General features: G+C 37.8%; 1 protein-coding gene across 1 annotated transcript; it reads left to right on the top strand.

Annotated features, from left to right (window-relative positions):
* Positions 1-6,820: 6,820 nt before the first annotated feature.
* On the top strand, positions 6,821-14,930 carry LOC119896495 (adhesion G protein-coupled receptor E5). The gene is made up of 19 exons (XM_038709940.1): positions 6,821-7,177; positions 8,567-8,647; positions 8,825-8,977; positions 9,096-9,245; positions 9,429-9,575; positions 9,981-10,103; positions 10,259-10,302; positions 10,397-10,501; positions 10,813-10,966; positions 11,163-11,285; positions 11,402-11,592; positions 11,684-11,848; positions 11,936-12,130; positions 12,367-12,584; positions 12,686-12,746; positions 12,827-12,918; positions 13,123-13,291; positions 13,376-13,471; positions 13,855-14,930. The coding sequence occupies exons 1-19, from the start codon at positions 7,147-7,149 to the stop codon at positions 13,894-13,896; spliced, it is 2,340 nt and encodes a 779-aa protein (XP_038565868.1). The 5' UTR covers positions 6,821-7,146; the 3' UTR covers positions 13,897-14,930.
* Positions 14,931-15,268: the final 338 nt, after the last annotated feature.

Consider the following 15,268-nt stretch of genomic DNA (forward strand, 5'->3'; position numbering starts at 1 on the left):
AGTCCACTCAGCCTCTCTGCTCCACTATAACCAGTCCACTCAGCCTCTCTGACACACTATAACCAGTCCACTCAGCCTCTCTGCTCCACTATAACCAGTCCACTCAGCCTCTCTGACACACTATAACCAGTCCACTCAGCCTCTCTGCTCCACTATAACCAGTCCACTCAGCCTCTCTGTCACACTATAACCAGTCCACTCAGCCTCTCTGCTCCACTATAACCAGTCCACTCAGCCTCTCTGTCACACTATAACCAGTCCACTCAGCCTCTCTGCTCCACTATAACCAGTCCACTCAGCCTCTCTGTCACACTATAACCAGTCCACTCAGGATTTGGGTAATGTCTTCTGGACAGCTGTTCACTGTCCAGAAGATGGCTAAATCTCAGTAGTTAAATATTTAGAAAGAAAGAGTGCAAAAGGAAGCACAGACATTTGTATACGATACTTGGTCAGTGATTGTTACTGTTTACTATACTTGTGTTATATCTGCCAAAACATTTACCTATGATGCAGACTTCACAATGTTTGAAATCAAGGAAAATATCAACGGCAAAGCAATACAATAGGAAATAAATTGATTAACTTTTAGGCCTAACTGTTGAGTGAAAATGATGCTAGAGTGTATCATCTGCTGAGTGAGAATTTCAGTGCATACTCTTTAAAAATCCAGTCCAATATCATTAAAACTAATACCTAAAATATTCAGTTTTGGACTTGGGAGGTTAAAGAGGGTATTGCAATGCAAGTATTTCTCTGTTAACATAAAACATGGTTTGATCATTTGCCTTGGAGCGGCCCTCTGGCTTTGGGACTGTACATGTAAACCAGCATCGTGTTCAAAATGCTTAAATCAGCATCTTTAAGAGTTTTCCTTAAACTTGCTGAATTTGCTGAGTAAGTGGATCCACCTTAATTTCCATCCCAATAACAGGAGGTAAATTGTTGTTCCACGTTGCACCTGATAAGAATAATTCTCAACACTGAAAATTATCTTACACCTATTATGGTCTCTACTGAGAAACTGCCTGCCCTAATCTGCATCACTAAGAAGAATTTTTACAAATACAAGTTTTAAGGTAAACAAATGTGAAACTAGGCACAATAGATGCACCAGCCCATTGGGTATAGCTATACAGTAGATGGGGAGAATTTAAAAGCAAGGTGATGAAGGATGGACATTGACACTATTAAATGCAGCAATAGAGATAATTACATCCAATGGACATCCGATGTTTCTAACAATTGCAGTTTTAGTCTACAGGACGATCTGATTGGGTAATAGTGTAATAGCCACTTTTCTCCACTAGAAAGTGCTATTTTACTTCACAGTGAGCAGAAACACACCATTTTGTTTTGGCACTAACTTGAACTATGTACATTTGTGCAGCTTTGAGGTAATCTTACCAAAACTGTAGTGGATTAAAAGTCTGTTTCAAATGTTTTTTTCTTCTTTTTTATGTTTGAAGCACAAAAAAAGTAGCCACAACCACACACATTAGAAAGTACAGGGACCAAGCTTGATATCACTCCCAAATTAATTGAAAATATTCTTGTTTAGTGCTGTAAAAAATGCTATATATATATATATATATAATTCATCATTTTTTGAGGCTTGTATTTCATCTATAAGTCAAAGTCTACATTTAAGCAGTGATTATACACTTCTAAAAGTTTAGACACACCTTTCCATTCAATGTGTTTTCTTTATTTCTATTATTTTCTGCATTGTAGATTAATACTGGAGACATCAGAACTATGAAAGAATATGGAATAATGTAGTAAACATAAAAAGTGTTAAACTAACCACAAAATGTTTTATATTTTATATTCTTCTGAGTAGCCACATTTTGCTTTGATGACAGCTTCGCACACTCTTGGCATTGTCTCATTTAGCTTAGTTAATTTATGGAATGTCTTGCCTTCTTAATGTGTTTGAGACCATTAGTTGTGTTGTGCAGAGGTAGGGTTGGGATACAGTTCTATCCAGTGAATAGCCCTATCGACTACTAATCCATATTATGGCAAGAACCACTTAAATAAGTAAAGAGAAAGGACTGTCCATCATTACTTTAAGACATGAAGGTCAGTCAAACCTGGAAAATTTCAAGAACTATGAATGTATCTTCAAGTGCAGTCGCGAAAATCATCAAAGGCTGTGATGAAACTGGCTCTCATGAGGACCGCCCCAGGAAAGGAAGACCAAGAGCTGCCTCTGCTGCAGAGGGTAAGTTCTTAGAGTTACCAGCCTTAGAAAGTGCAAAGTAACAGCATTTCAGATTAGAACCCACATAAATGCATCACAGAGTTAAAGTAGCAGACACATCTCAACATCAACTGTTAAGACTGAGTGAATCAGGGTGAATTGTTGCAAAGAAGTCCCTACTGATGAAAAACAACAAAAAGATTATTTCTTGGGCCAAGAAACACAAGGAATGGACATTAGACCAGTGGAACTCTGCACATTGGTCTGATGAGTCCAAAGTTTTAGATATTTTTGTTCCACCTGTCATGTCTTTGTGAGATGTAGAAAAGATGAGTGGATGGTTTCCACATGTGTGGTTCCCACCCTGACACATAGAGGAGGAGGTGTGATGGTGTGGGGGTGCTTTGCTGGTGACTGTTGTATGTATTGGTGATTTATTCAAAATGTAATGTCGCTGCAGAAACCAGCATGTTTTGCGCTCAGCGGGACCATCATTTGTCTTTCAACAGGACAATGACCCCAAACACACCTCCAGGCTATGTAAGGGCTGTTTGGCTAAAAAGGAGAGTGATGACGTGCTGTGTCAGATGACCTGGTCTCTCAAACAACCAAACTAAACTAAACTAAATTGGGATGGTTTGGGATGAGCTTTACTGCAGAGTTAAGGCAAAGCAGCCAACAAGTGCCCAGCACCTCTAGAACTCCTTTTAAGACAGCGCGAAACACATTCCTCATGAAGCTGATTGAGAGAATGCCAAGAGTGTGCAAAGCTGTCTAAATCTAAAACACATTCTGGTTTTGTTTAACACTTTTTTTGTTTACTTCATGTATCCGTATGTGTTCTTTCATAGTTTTGATGTTTTCAGTATTAATCTACAATGCAGAAAATGATAAACCATTGAATGGGAAGTTGTGTACCTGTAATTTATATGGTCATAAAATGTCTGATACGGCCTTTGAACACAAGGCAACACTACATACTACTACACACAGAATACTCAGTGTACTCAGTGTCTGTAAGGTTCTGGGTGTGGTTTTGCTGTGTTACATAAAAAACACAAACCTCATTTCTCATTTCATTTGAAAAGAGAAAGGGCAACAAGGACAATGATAATATGCATCCAAACGCAATAAAGATCAACTACAAAACATTACATTCACCCTGATGTACTGCACTGATGAATTATAGAAGGTGCCACCAAACAATATAATTCATTATATAACTGTTAAAAGTTGTCAACATAATTCAAGAAACAGCACAAAAAGTTCTCAGTAAGTGTGACAAGTTTGTCACCACTTCTACCACTGTCAATGAAAGAAGGTGTGAGCGGGAGTGACGACTACAAGAGCACAGTTCCTGTATTGCTTAGTAACTATTTTCTCACAACTATATAAAGGAAATGTCATGCTGCCTGTATTGTGGCATTTAGTACAGAGGTTCAGTGTGCTGTACACTGCATTCAAAGCAAGTGCTGGGTTATTGGTGTCGTTCTCACAACATTCATCACAAAAGATTTGTTTTAAAGGCAATTAAAATAATAAAAAATGGGCCCTGATGACAAAGGTTTGATCTATACTACTAACAAGAACCCGCCAGAGGATGTCAGTCTGAACTTGTAGGATATGGTCAGGAGCTAACCTCATACAAGCCATAAAAGTGATTATAACAATCTTAAAAACAGCTACACACTGTCTAGTTTATGTTGATATGCTACAGTTGATGTTAAGTTCACTATCTTCTGGTGTGAAATGTCTGGCTGTGGCTGTAGAAGTTTTAGTCAGATATAAAGCAATGAGCCTTGTTTCTGCTCATGGCCCATTTTAAAAGAAAGGAAGCAGAAGGGAAAAAAGGAAATGGAATTTTGACAGTAAAACTATTTTTATGGTTTTCCTGACTTTATAGTTTTCAACAGAGGAAAAGTCACAAAGGGGCAAGTAGGAGAGAAGAAAGAAAGTTTGACATTCTGACTTTAGTTAGTTAGTTGCTATTTATGCTGTGTTTCTCTTTCTGCTTCCACATGACACAAGACATGAACAGTGTTCTAGAGGGAAATAACAGCTCTGCCTGCAACACCCTCATACTGTCCATAAACCAAAAGGCCTGTTTTTTGGTTAACCACCAGCCACCTACTATAGTGAAACTTTCAGACATGATGTGGTAGTGCATCACTATCCAGTGTACCATTTTCAAAACAATATCACAAGCTTTGAAAATATATTTTTCAAGGTGGGTAGAGCATTACTGCTGGTGCAAGAGAAAGTAATTATAAAATATAATAGCCATTATTAAAGTCACATTTACTGGCCCAGTACATTTGCTTGTGGAATGACTTCAACATTATTCCACACTGAAGCAGCCATTGTGATTATATCATCTTTGGAAATATTTACTGATGCACATCAGACAGAAGCTTTCTCTGAAAATAGAACATTTTGAAATGACCAAGTCTAGTCATCACTGTGAGATGAGAGTGGCTTGACCAGACTGCTCAGTCTCCACTCCCACCTTTTTGTTCAGGGTTTGTCAGGAAGTTGTTGAGACAGCTGGGCCACACTGAGGTCCCTCCTCATTGTTTGAAAGAAACAAAAAGAAAACAAACTGCCCACACAAAACATCTAAAACTCTGTATGTACATTATCTTGATATGGGCAGGAAGAAGGTTGTGAGATAACAGGATAAGGCCTGGATGCTTGCCATGATCATATTGGCTGGAAGTCACTTTTTTTTAAAGAAGCCAGAAATAAACTGTTGCAAGAAACTATAGTTCAGTTAGCCAACTCAAGTGGAGTATGGCATGTGTACAGAGGTGATATTTTAAACAGAGCCTGACAATGACCTATAATGTGTATTCTATATATGGGCCAGTGGCATTGGTTGCTTCTCAGTTGAAAAAGGTCGCCATATCCCTTTTCAGTCACTTCTAAATGTACTGTAAATAAAGTGCATTTTGTTTTCTTTATATAAGACTTACTGTGCACATTATGATTAACTTTGAGTACAGTAATATGTATTTTATCTGTGGTACTCCTGGCTAAGAACAGGGCACTTAAAATCACCTGACATGATTTATTTTAAGTCAGTGGTGAAAAAGTCCCCGTCTGTTACAATATGTTTCATATTGTTATTCACATTCTAGTTTTAAATATTACAGCTCTAGTCTCCTGTTTTTACAATCTGCTTTTTTTCAGTGTGTGTCTTATCTTGTTTAAACTTCAAGCAAAGACTCATCCCCCAATATTTACCTAACCAAACAGCTACAATACAAATACACAGAGGCTGAGCTGTAGAACCAAAAGCTTTGTTACTTTATATAAAGTGTCACATGCAGTGTGACTGCATGGTCACCAAATGTTGTTTTATGTTATGTAACTTTTTCCAAAGGACTTATATATTTTTAAAAAGATAGAAGTTTCCCCAGATTGAACTTGAGCTCCATGATTATCACAGTAATATCTCAGTAAGATCATTTAATATACCATTTAAATCATTATTGATTTGGATGAAGGCTGCACCTTCATCTTTTTGATAATTATGTCACTGGTGGAACAAATTAGTCAGTTCTAGTAAAGCATGCTCTGTAACACAGCTGTAATCCCTAAAGGCCTGCTGTCTGTCAGCTCCATGTTCTTAGGCCCACAATGCCCAAAGCCCACCTCATTGTTTAGAAGTGTAAAATAATGCAATAACCACCCTGCCTATCAGTGAGCACTGGGACAGTGTGTTCAGACCCGAAAATGACCTTTTCAGTGTGAGCTGAGAAAAAAAGTTGCTGACAGTTTAACAATTTGTTTTGTTCCATTAGGTAACTCTTACAAATGTTTACAGCATGTCAGTATTTCCTGAGATTTTTAAAGCTCAAGCCAGTACAACCCACACAAATCTGCATATTAGTGTATAACAGGGGTGCCACCTGTGAAACATGAACATCAAAAATGTGTGAAAAGAAAAGTACACTATGTACTTTAATACAACAGGGTTTCTCAGAATTGCATTTCCTTTTATGTAAGTCTCATTCAACAGACACTTTCTAAAGCTTTTGGTTTAAAGTAGCAGTTTGCATTATTTTTTGTTTTTCTTCAGTAAACATGAATCCATGACCTAAGTATTGTGCTTCATTTGCCCCATTGAAAAGAAGTACAGTATTCCTTCAGGGAAAATTTACAGTATACCCCTGTTCTTTCCAAATGGAGCTCAACACTGTTTCCATTGTTACATTGTCTCAGAAAGACGCTCTCAGAGGCAAAAGATATATATTTGGCATTGCCATAGTTAGCATGCTGCGGGCTACAATTCTGCCTTTGGGAGGGTATACCCACCAGCAGGACTTTGTGAAACAATGGCTCCCTGTTTGTCCCTGAATGGCAGTCCGAACGAGAGGAAAGATACAGAAGGAGACAGAAATTAGCTGTGCACAAACAGTGTTTAGTAACACATTGTTGTCATGGAAATAGAGTCGAGAGAGCTGGCATAATCATTTCCTCTAACTATCACCCCACCCCAACAAGAGCAGAAGTAACTTCTACAACCTCTGTGTCAGGGGTGTGATAGAGAGAGTGAGAGAGAGAGAGATCCCTCCCCTTAAAATCTGACCATGTCAACTCTATAGTGAAAGCAGATGAAGATTCAAAAGAGAGAAACAGACAGACGGAGAATGAGAAAGGAGAGGTCATTGCATGAGATGACAGACTAGTGATTCTAGCATTTTTATATATTTTTTATAAATACTTGCTGCTTTCAGCACTAATTTTCCACTCCCATTAACTTGACTAGTGGTTATAGACTTTATCATTACGTTTTTTAAAATTACAGAAACAACTGGGGCAACTTTGGAAAAAGACGAGACAAGACCTACGTCATCTAAATGTAGAGAGTTCCCATGTTCATGTTTTGATTGTTTTAACTTTCTTTATACTGATCTGACAGTGGTTCCTTCCTCACCATGGCGGGCAGGTGGATCCTCCTGATACTGGGTGAGTCACAGCTGTCATTCATTTGCACAGTAGTTAGGATGAAAAGTCATCTGTTGAGAAAGTGTGAAAAGTCTCTGTGCTCCAAGGAGGGAAACTAACTGGCTGCAGTAGCCTGCAACCTTTTATGAATAGGTAGTCATATTTGTGTATGTTTTCTTTGCAATTTGAAATCTATGATGGCATTTAAACAGTTGCTGTAAAATACTTTTAGTATTTAACATACTCGTAGTAGCATATAGTAAGTCTAGGCAGACATTTTAAAATACAGCTACACAATTTTTAAAAATACTGTAACAGCAATTGGATCTTAAGTCTCACTGGCAAAATTATAATAGTGAGAAACTCAAACTCTGTCACAGTCCTTGATGCAAGACCAAATAAAATAGGAGAAATGAAAGAAGAGTGATGCTGGACACTGCTGCTTATCTTCAAACCTTTTGCTATCTGGGCCCCACTGCACAGAGAGCCTCTGTTCTTCTGCTTTTAAAGTGATATTTTTACACTGTGAGCTCATCGCACAGCAACCACATTACTTGACGCCTGATTATAACCACGTATGCATCTGCTCTGTGCATTGCAACAAGACTGGGAGACATTACACAGTGTCATGATTGCAATCTTAGCACGTACAAGATAGATTTATTTGTCATTTGACAACACAAGGTTGTGTAATGAGATGAAGTCTGTAATTCCCTTAATGCTGTTCACAATGAGCAAATGTTATATACAAACATTATAAAATGATAAACAGAAATTATATCGAGACATAAAAAAACATTTTAATATTGTGTCGCCAGATATGAAGACAACCTTAATGTACATCATAATGTCAGCTCTTCTGTTATCAGAAGCCCCTCTTGGAAGTTCTATTATGTAAATGAGTTCCTCCTTCAGTAACTTAGTTCTCATAACTTGGTTAAATGGTCAGTTCTCTGTATGGCTAACTGTTGATAACTGGGAATATACCTCCTTGTGATTTGGATGAACTGACCACAATGAATGCATATGTTCCCATATACAGTACATCACACCCATCTGGTGTCATTTAGGCGACCACAGAATTGAAACAGCACTATTTTGTGCTTATACCATGGCAGCTGATGTTTCCTCACACATATGAAGCACAGTTCTCCAGACAACCATGTGTTGTTGGTTTTGAATTATGGTGCAGATGCTGTTGGAACAACCTGAGGAAATGAGGGTAGAAAATGAGGGAATTTACCTTTTCTGCAGAGCCTTTTTAAAAACTCAGAACTTTTCTAGTGATTTTTATGTTGTCAAACTGATCCTTTAATGTCTCAATTGCTGCACTGAAAAATCTTATTGTAAGATGTAAGCTGTTGTATTAATGTTCAGAAGGTGATGAACTGTGGCCTGCTTGCTTTTCAGTTCTGTGCCTTTCCCTCAACATGGTCCTGTCAATAAAATCCTGCGATAAAGGATTTATTTTAGAGAAAAATCAATGCAAAGGTATGAAAAGCAAACTTTTTGTTTTTATGGCTTTTGAAATCAAATAATATATAAATATATAAGAATTTGTATGTTTTGTAAGTTCCTGACAAACAGGCTATTCTTAGTTTTAGATCCATCTCAAATTCATTGAAGCACTTATTTGCATGATCTTTTTCACATTTCTCTTTCATTAAGATGACAATGAATGTGATGATGATGGTTGGCCATGTGGAGAAAATTCAAACTGTACCAACACGGTTGGCAGCTTTTTCTGCCACTGTAAGGATGGCTTCAGATCTTCAGCAAACACTGTGAAATTTTTACCTGAAACATCAACAACATGTAAAGGTAAGTAATCTTGTATATTGAAAAAATGATGGCAGAGACTCTGAATGAATTTTCTTTTTCAAAAGTTTTACTGCTGCATACAAAATACAAAAATCATGTCTTTTTCTTTTGCTTTAAGATATCAATGAGTGTCTGGAAAACGAAAACATCTGTGGACCTTATGCCACATGTAATAACACAATTCCACATTATTTATGCACTTGTAATGATGGATTCATTTGGACTGGAGCGGGACATTTTCACCATGGTGACAACGTTACATGTAGAGGTAAGGTGCTTTTCAGTACCCTCTCTATAATAACAAATTGCGGTAGGTTATTGTTGTCACCATCTGCTGCAGTGACATAGTGTCATGTGATCTCTTTATGTGTTTAAGGTGAGAAAACACTGATGGCTGAGCGATGTTTTCCTTTCTCATCTATTCTTAAATGTCTGCTTCCTGCTCATATAGATATTGACGAATGTCAAGAGGAAAAGGGTTGTGGTCAGAATGCAACATGCATCAACACACCAGGCAGTTTTCACTGTGTCTGTAATGCTGGCTTTGGGCTGAAATCAGGCAAATCTACCTTTGCTGCGAATCAGGAGCAATGTGAAGGTGAGGACTATAACATGATGATGCAAAATACATCTAGTAATTAGTCTCACATTGTTTTATAAAATACCTAAAGAAGGTCACTTTCAGATGTAACTTGATGTGTTTCTAGATTTTGTTTAATCAAATGACATGGTTTTCATGCTTGAATGAAAGTTTTAATATTTTTTTCAGTATAGTTTGGTTACAAAGGAATAACAGGTTTTTAAGAGAAAATTATACCATAAATGGCTATCCTGTTTTTGGTTCTGTTGGGTCTGCTTTATGTTTTTTTATCCATTATCTTTCAAAACTTCTCAAGCACTATTTTGGATATGAATTGGATATGAATGTTTTTATTGTTTCAATAGCACTGACTGAAACATACAGAGTAACCATTTGCCTGTCGCTGATTTGTTTCTGTTTTAGACATATGTGTGATTAATAAGACAATCTGTGGAAATGGAACCTGCCACCGCGGAGCCAGCGGCCACTACTGTGCATGCCACAAAGGTTTCACTAACTATGGCAACAAAGAGGCTCGCTGCACTGGTAAGGTCACATCCATCCAACATCCATTACTGGACTGGTGTTTGTTGTTCAGTAAAATATATAAACAGAATATTTTAGTATAGATTTTCTCATAAAATCAGTGCAATGATCATCAGTAAGCACATTTAATGAAACAAAACTTCCTGTTTCCTCAGCGTTAAACTGTGATGTTGTCAAAGATATTGACAATCTGATGGAGGTAAAGCCATACCAGAAACAAGAAACAGTCTTCATACATATATTTAAAATGTCCATTGTCTCATACTTCTGTTTCCTTCTCCCCAAACTCTTAGGAATTTTACGTTGAACATGTTATCATAACGCTGTTGAAGAAAAGCTATCTGGAGCTTACAGGAAGTGAAGATCCAGCAGAGCAGGATGGAGAAGACATGCTAACGGTATTTCTACACAAAAAAAATATTAAAATTCAGTTTGATTATGCAAAAAGCTTTCAGGGAAATAGCGGGCGGGGTGGGGTGGGGTGGGGGGGATAACCCATTCCCACACAACCAGCACAGAAATAGGAAGTTCCGCCCCTTCCGAACTCTGTCACATGGTGCTCAGAGGTCTGTGCACATCTTTGTGGACTGTTTATGTTGACCTGAGGTTGTGTGCAGCCTGACAGTCTTCCCCGGTCTGACACTGTCTCCTGTTTCTCTCTGCTCATGCTTATGTTGCTTCTTCTCCCCCTCCTCTCCGGTGGCTGTAGAGACTGTTGTCTGTGATTGACGAGCTCTTGTCTGGCGGAGCCTTCAAGGACAACAGGAAGGTCTCCACCTTTCTGGACATAGTGGAAAAGATTCTGAGGTTCATAGGACCTTTCATTAAGCACCCCAGGACAAAGAGATCCTCCAATCACACAGGTTGGATATAGATTTACACATAGTGAATAGCTCAGTGTGTCTTTGCTTTCTTTGCTTTGGTTTCTTATTCACAAAGATATGTACAATTCAGTCACAGCTGTTTGTCAAGATATAAGATTTATGCTTGAATCAACTACAGTATTAACAAAGAAGCAATGCATGTTGCTAAAAAGCTGATTTTGGTATCTGGTTCCAGAGCTGGAGCTGCTGGTACATAAGGGGGTTGACTTACCCCAGGGAGCTGTTAATTTATCATCTAAGCTAGCTCAGCTGGACATCCAGTTGGAGACAGCTGGTGGAGATCCGTCCTATTACCCTGGTAATGTACATACAATTAACACATTAGTAACCATTTTCATTAGGACATAGATGACTCTAACAATGAATGTAATGAAAGCCCACTTACTTTATGTTATACTGCTTTGATTGTGAAAGGCTTTACAGCAGTGTCCTTGCTGAGTTATGCAAACCTGGAAGACTCTGCAGAAGGCTTCTTTAGTGGGATGAAGCCACAAGTGGGCCAGAGCTTTAAGATCAACTCTAAAGTCACGACTGTCACCGTCAGTAACACAAACACAAGCCACCTCATAGAGCCAGTCAAATTAACCTTCTACCACCTGAAACAGGTAGCATATAGTTTGCTATTAAGGATAATAATCTACCTTTGCAGGAAAACATTACTTCTATAATGGACATTTTCTCTATTTTGTTTCACAGTCAAATGATTCAAACCACATCTGTGTGTTCTGGGATTCCTCGGAGAACGGTGGGACATGGTCTGCTCGTGGCTGCAGTTTGGTGGAGTCCAACCCTGAATATACTGTGTGTTCCTGCAACCATCTCAGCAGCTTTGCTGTGCTCATGGCGCTCTATGAGATGGAGGTTGAAGCTGTCATTTACATACATGATGATACATAGTTAATAATTTCCATGATCTGTAAAGTAACCTCTCTCTCTATCTTCCAACAGGACAAGTTTGAGTTGCAATTGATCACCTGGATAGGTCTGTCCCTTTCACTAATTTGCCTGTTCATCTGCATCCTGACGTTCTCGTCAATTCGCTCCATCCAAAGCCCAAGAACCAGCATCCACCTGCACCTCTGCATCAGCCTCTTCATTGCAATCCTTATCTTCCTTGCAGGGATCACTCGTACAGAGAACCAGGTACTAATACTTCTGCACTGTCTAGATGCATGCAGAAACATTTCTGACACCTTCAAGTACGGCAGGGGAGTAGATACTAAGAAACATCACAGCTACTGAATGATTTATGTGGGTGGTGAAGATTTATAAACAAAAAGTCAGCAAGTAGTTTCTAACTATTTCTTTCTTACCAGATTTCTCAGCAAACTTTTTCACACTGCAGTCATCCTGATCCTCATCTCTCCATAATGCATTAGGTTGGCTGTGCAGTGGTCGCAGGGCTGCTGCATTTCTTCTATCTGGCAGCATTTTGCTGGATGTGTCTGGAGGGTATACAACTCTTCAGGATGGTAGTCCTGGTCTTTAACATCAACTTCAAAACCCTCTATATGATGGCAGGTGGCTATGGAGTCCCAGCTGTAATTGTCGCTGTCTCTGCTTTAGTTAATGCCAAGGGATATGGCACTGAGAGATAGTAAGTGCCCTCTACTGGTGATGATTTTGTTTTACCTTTCATTTACACCTCAATCATTTTGACATATAGTCTGCTCAATAAACTCTCAATATGCATTGCAGTTGCTGGCTAAAAGTGGATTTCATTTGGAATTTCTTCGGCCCAGCCTGTTTCGTCATCATTGTCAGTGAGAAAATTATTGAAAAATATCCTAAAATTGACTTCAGTGCTTTTTTTTAAACTTCATCTCTGTTGCCTTTCAGATTAACGTTTTCTTCTTTCTCATCACGGTGTGGAAATTGGCACAGAAGTTCTCAAGTTTAAACCCTGACCTGGACAAACTGCAGAAAATAAAGTGAGTCAGCACAATCTGCCTGTACATGTATGTATGGACAATGTGTGTTTGTGTGTGAACATGTAAGCATTATATTTGGAACTATACATATTCTACACCCACTAAAGAGAAACAGATAATAAAAATATTATTCCCCAAAAAAGTCATTTCTACCCTGAGGTACAGTGTGCCTCAGATTTGACCCATGTTTACTTTCTCCTGCAGGGCATTCACCATTACTGCAGTGGCTCAGCTCTGTGTGTTGGGCACCATGTGGATCTTTGGTTGTTTCCAGTTTGAGGAGAGCACAATAGCCATGTCTTACCTCTTCACCATCTTTGGCAGCCTTCAGGGGGTTATGCTCTTTGTCATGCACTGTCTGTTTTCTAAACAGGTCGGTCACGCTCTTCTCTAAAATAAAGAACAAGCTCTGCTACTTTTTTCTGGTGTCAAAACTCAATTTGCATTCTGATTTTAGGTGAGGGAAGAGTACCGAAACATCCTGTCCAGATTATGTGCACCTAAGAAGAAGAGCTACTCAGAGTTCAGTTCCTCACACTCCAGCAAAGCCCATGTAAGCAGTTATTTATATTTCACACCAATGTCTCTGATTCAGGTGGAATGACAGTGAAGTTAAACTGTTCTCTATAATAATTTTGCAGTCCACATTCACTAATTTCATCAGAATGCAACGTAGCAATGTGCTGAATAAAATGTGATACAGTATAATATTAGTAAAATTTATTTGGATCTGTAATGTAATTGCTGAAGAGATTTGAGTCATTGGAAGTTTAATTTTATAAAGCTTCTAACGGCAAAACACATCATTCTTTTTCCATGATATTAAAAGGACAAAGTATTTGATTAAATAGGAGATGTGAAGTGAAGCATGTTATATCTTGGTAATGAAAGATTGTTGTGACTATTTGGCTTGTCTCTCCCCTCTATGGTCCCCAGGCATCCAAGAGCACCCAGGACACAGGAGAGTCTCACATTTGAGGAGCTAAACAGTGACGTGAGAGCAAATTCTGATTTATTTCCTGAAGACTGTCATCTCAGACATACGGTCAACTTACTGCCCTGCGAATGTAACCAATGCACCAGTTTACTTTACTGAAAACTGTTATTTTATTATTTTTGTTTTTGAGTTGGTAGATATATAAGACTGGAGTAAAAATAGAACTGTTATGAAATTTAAGCAAACTTTTAAGTTGAACCAAGATTAGTGTGCTTTACTTTCATGCCAACATTTATTTTATTCGAGTATTTATCAAATGGTAAATAATGTCACTCGTTTTGGAAAAATAAATGTCCAAATGTTTAGATTTTTTCATATGTGGAAAAAAATTATAAATAATATTATGAAGACCTGTTTTATCAGGTAGATCGAATATGGCTTGTTGTGTCATTCAGGTACTATAATCAACCAGTAAAGACAATCAATATTTCTGAGGCAAGTACTTTTTTCTGTATAACTTGTCCACCATATTTAAATTGATATTTTCTAAATATGACCAACAACAAGGGGGACAATTATGAGACAGAAACAGATTTTAAATGTATATATTTATATGCACGTGTGTGTATATATATTATTTATATATATATATTGCCGGGCAATGTAGTATTATTACAGTAAGTGACTGCATTCCTGCTACATGTTATATGTATTATATCTCATATTTGCAAAGAGTTTTTTATTTACCAAGTTCAGATAATAGACATTTCAAAATTTTTAATGTTCAAGATAACTTTTGTTATTATTGTCACTGCTTTAAGCATGTTTGGATTTTTTGAATGGTGTTTGGTCAAATAGTTATCTTTTATTCTGTATTTCCAATTTACATATTATGTCTTTTACGGTGTGAATTATTTAAATGTATCTGTGTTTGTAGACTTTTCATGCCCCTTGGAAGCTTTAAATTAAATAAAATTCTGATGTTCCTCATGCTTGAGGGCACCGTTTGAAGGTCTTTTCGACCACTGGCTTTGAATTATTTGGTTCAAAATAAATAAATTAGTGTTGCAGGACACATGCATCTTTTTCTGTTAAGTTCCTTATGTCAATAATCTGCCAAACTCATGCATAGATATTTTCTGTCTTCATGTCTGACACTGCTATAAAGCTCTTAGCTAACTGTTGCAACTCATCTGGCTGGTTGACTCAATACAGAGGAAATACAGAAAAATTGGTACTTGGTATTTTGTAAAATTGGTTAATGGTATTTTAATGAGCAAACAAACCTTTTATAGTAGTACTGTAAACATGTTAACATTGAAATAGCAGTGCTGATCAAACCGTCCCTCTTTGAACATTCGCAACATTCAACAATAGTTGAGTCACTCCTGATGAATCTTTTGGTTAATTCTC

This window comes from Micropterus salmoides, unplaced genomic scaffold (assembly GCF_014851395.1).
Source record: "Micropterus salmoides isolate LMB-PRFRI ecotype aquatic unplaced genomic scaffold, ASM1485139v1 Ms_hic_scaffold_10, whole genome shotgun sequence".
NCBI classification, from domain to species: domain Eukaryota; kingdom Metazoa; phylum Chordata; class Actinopteri; order Centrarchiformes; family Centrarchidae; genus Micropterus; species Micropterus salmoides.